Below are 4,104 nucleotides of genomic sequence, written 5' to 3'. Positions count from 1 at the left end.
CTCTCTTCTTCAGGAACGTGATAGGTCCCTCGCGTTCGCGAAGCACAACTCGACTGCCCAGAATTTAACCATTCGCAAACATGACCATGGCTTCGCGAACGCGAAGCTTTACTAGCTCAGACCTTCGCGAACGCGACCACAACCTCGCGAACGCATAGAACAAGGACCTGGGGTCTCCAATTGGCTCCCTCCTCTTTGCGAACGCGACACCACTCCTACGTTCACGATGCACACACAGACCATACCTTCGCGTTCGCGTCATCCCCTTCGCGGACGCGAAGAACAAAATCTCACCACTTCGAAAAAACTCTTCGCGAATAGAGGGCCCACTCGCGAACGCGAAAGAGGAAATCAGAAAAATGCAGCAGCAGATATCAGCAATCTCACCAAGGCCAAAAATGATCTGTTAACCCCCCAGAACTCACTCAAGCCCCCCGGGGGCCCAACCAAATATACCATCAAGTCCTAAAACATCATACAAACTTAGTCGAACCCTCAAATCACCTCAAACAATGCTAAAATCGCGAATCATACCCCAATTCAAGCCTAATGAACTTTAAAATTTCAAGTTTTCACAAACGACGCCGGAACCTATCAAATCAAGTATGATTGACCTCAAATTTTGCACACAAGTCATAAATGACATAACAGAGGTATTCCAATTTTCATAATCGGATTCCGACCCCGGTATCAAAAAGTCAACCCCCGGTAAAACTTTCCATAAATTCAACTTTCGCCATTTCAAGCCTAATTCCACTATGGACCTCCAAATAATTTTTCGGACACGATCCTAAGTCCCAAATTACCATACGGAGCTATTGGAATCATCAAAATTCAAATCCGAGGTCGTTTATACATAAGTTCACATCCGGTCACTTTTTTAACTTAATTTTTAATTATGAGGCTAAGTGTCTCAGTTCACTCCGAATTCTTTCCGAACCCGAACCAACTAACCCGGTAAGTCATAAAATAACTGTAACGTATAAATTGAGTAGTAAATGGGGGAACATAGTTAAAATATTCAAAACAACTGTAATTTGAGTTTCACAGTAGAGGGGATTGAGAGAAGAAAAATGTGGTCTTTCTTGGTAAGTTGCGTGTGAAGATGAATACTTGGATTTGTTTTTTGGGTCTTTTGCTGAAATGTTTTTGATTTTTTTTTAATAGCCACATCATCGCATTTTACTCTACCTTGGATAGCCCTAACAGAGGAGGGATATATTTGAACTATTGACTAACGTTAGGATTATTTTTGTACAGATAGTATAACAGAGGGTAAATATAGACTATATTCGATAGTACATGGGTATATTTGACCCTTTTCCCAATAAAAAAACTTGAACTAACACATAGCTAATAACAACAACAACGAACCCAGTGTATTCCCATAAATGGGGTCTGAGAAGAGTAGTGTGTATGAAGACCTTACCCCTACCTTATAAAGATAGAGAGACTGTTTCCGATAAACCCTCGGCTCAAGGAACAGTGGAGATAAGGCAACAAGTAACAAATAATAGTAACAACAATATATTAAGGTAACAGACACGAATGACACAACATGTAATAGTAAAAAATCATGAATAACAATAACAACAACAACAACAACAACAACAACAACAATAATAACAAACCCAATAGTTTCACAAGTGGGGTCTAGAGAGGGTAAGATGTACGCAGCCTTACCCCTACCTCTAGAAGGGTAGAGAGGTTGTTTTCGATAGACCCTCGGCTAGAGAACGACTCAAAAAGAAAAGGTAATTGCAACAAGTAGGAATAACGGCAAGATGAAATAAGTTTGAATCCAAGAATACAGTCAAACTCTAGGTAGTAATAGCCATCTATGGAAAAACGATATCATACTAACTCCAATACTAGCGAACTGAGTAAGACAAAGAGAAATGCTCGACTACCTATAAACCTTCTACCCTAATCTCTGACCTCCACACCCTCCTGTCTAGGGCCATGTCCTCAGTCAGCTCCAGCTGCGCCATGTCCCGCCTAATAACCTCTTCCCAAGACTTCTTAGGCCTACCTCTGCCTGTCTTGCTACCCACCGAGGCTAATCGCTCACACCTCCTAACTGGGGCTTCTATACTTCTCCTCTTAACATGCCCGAACCATCTCAACCTCGCCTCCCACATCTTATCCTCCACAGGGGCCACTCCCACCTTTTTCCGAATAACTTCATTCCTAATCTAATCCAACAGGGTATGCTCACACATCCACCTCAACATCCTCATCTCAACTACTTTTAGCTTCTAGGTATGAGAGTTCTTGACCGGCCAACACTCTGCTCCATACAACATAGTCGATCTAACTACAACCTTGTAAAACTTACCTTTAAGTCTCATCGGCACATTCTTATCACACAAGACACCGGAAGCGAGCCTCCACTTCATCCATCCTGCTTCGATACGATGTGTGACATATTTATCAATCTCCCCGTTACCTTGTATTATAGATCCAAGATACTTGAAACTATCTCTCTTGGGGATGACTTACGTATCAAGCCTCACCTCCATATCCCCTTCCTGGGTACCGTTGCTGAACTTGCACTCCAAGTATTCTGTCTTGGTCCTGCTCAACTTGACACCCTTAAACTCTAGGGTCTTCCTCCAAACCTCCAGCCTCTCGTTAACACCACCCCGCGTCTCGTCAATTAAAAATATGTCATTAATAAATAACATACACCATGGCACCTCACCTTGAATGGGTCTCGTCAAAGCGTCCATCACCAAGGAAAAAAGGAATGGACTAAGAGTTGATCCCTAGTGCAACCCCATCATAACTGAAAAGTGTTCCGAGTTTCTTCCCGCTGCCCTAACCTGAGTCTTAGCTCCATCATACATATCCTTAATAACCCTAATGTAGGCTACTGGGACCCCTTTAGCCTCCAAGCATCGCCAGAGCACCTCTCTCGGGACTTTGTCATATGCTTTCTCTAGGTCAATGAATACCATGTGCAAGTCCTTCTTCATCTCCATATACCGCTCCACCAATCTCCTCACAATATGAATGGCTTCCATAGTCGAACGCCCCGACATTAATCCGAACTGGTTCTTAGAAATGGACACACTGGTCCTCACCCTTACTTCAACCACCCTATCCTAAACTTCCATAGTATGGCTTAGAAGCTTAATCCCCTTATAATTATTGCAACTTTGGATATCGCCCTTGTTTTTATACAAAGGAATCATCGTACTCCAACTCTATTCATCGGGCATCTTCTTCGTCCTAAAAATGACTTTGAACAGCCTAGTGAGCCACTCCAAACCTGTCTTACCCGCATTCTTCCAAAATTCCACAGGTATTTCATATGGCCCGGTAGCTCTACCCCTGTGCATCTTACGCATAGCCCCCTCGACCTCCCATACACTTATGTGCCTACAATACCCAAAATCCCTGCGCATCTGGGAGTGCTCCAAGTTGCCCAGCACAATGTCCCTATCACCCTCTTCATTCAAGAATTTATGGAAATATGTCTGCCATCTTCGTCTAATATGAGCCTCTTCAATCAAAACTCTACCTTCCTCATCTTTGATACACTTAACTTGATCCAGATCATGGGCCTTCCTCTCGCTTACCTTGGCCAGCCTGTATAACTTCTTGTCCCCGCCTTTAGCCCCAAGCTCCTCATACAAACGCCCAAACGCCGCAGTCTTAGCCGCAGTAACCGCTAACTTCGCCTCCTTCTTAGCCCTCCCATACCCCTCCATGTTCATCCTCTTCGCCTCTTCATCCATGCTCTCTATAAGCGTCAAGTACGCCGCTTGCTTGGCTTTCACTTTCTCTTGTACCTCCTCACTCCACCACCAATCACCTTTGTGTCTGCCAGAGAAGCCCTTCGAGACCCCTAACACTTCACTCGCAACTACTCTGATACACTTCGTTGTCATGGTCTATATACAGCTCGCGTCCCCATTGCTCCTCCATGCTCCCATAGCCAACAACTTTCCCCCCAACTCCTGCGCTTTGTCACTAGTCAAAGCACCCTACCTGATTCTGGGCTGACCATACATGACCCTCTTCCTCCTCTTCCTCACGATCTCTAAGTCCATCATCAATAATCTATGCTGAGTCATGACATTCTCGCTTGGTATAACC

General features: G+C 44.1%; 1 protein-coding gene across 1 annotated transcript; it reads right to left on the bottom strand.

Moving 5' to 3' along the window:
- Window positions 1-3,209: 3,209 nt before the first annotated feature.
- Window positions 3,210-3,896, bottom strand: LOC107771922 (uncharacterized). The gene has a single exon (XM_016591386.1). The coding sequence runs from the start codon at window positions 3,894-3,896 to the stop codon at window positions 3,210-3,212; it is 687 nt and encodes a 228-aa protein (XP_016446872.1).
- Between the last annotated feature and the right edge of the window lie 208 nt (window positions 3,897-4,104).

The sequence above is a fragment of the Nicotiana tabacum genome, chromosome 19 (assembly GCF_000715075.1).
Source record: "Nicotiana tabacum cultivar K326 chromosome 19, ASM71507v2, whole genome shotgun sequence".
Lineage (NCBI taxonomy): Eukaryota > Viridiplantae > Streptophyta > Magnoliopsida > Solanales > Solanaceae > Nicotiana > Nicotiana tabacum.
This window is presented reverse-complemented; position numbering and strand designations above follow the sequence as displayed.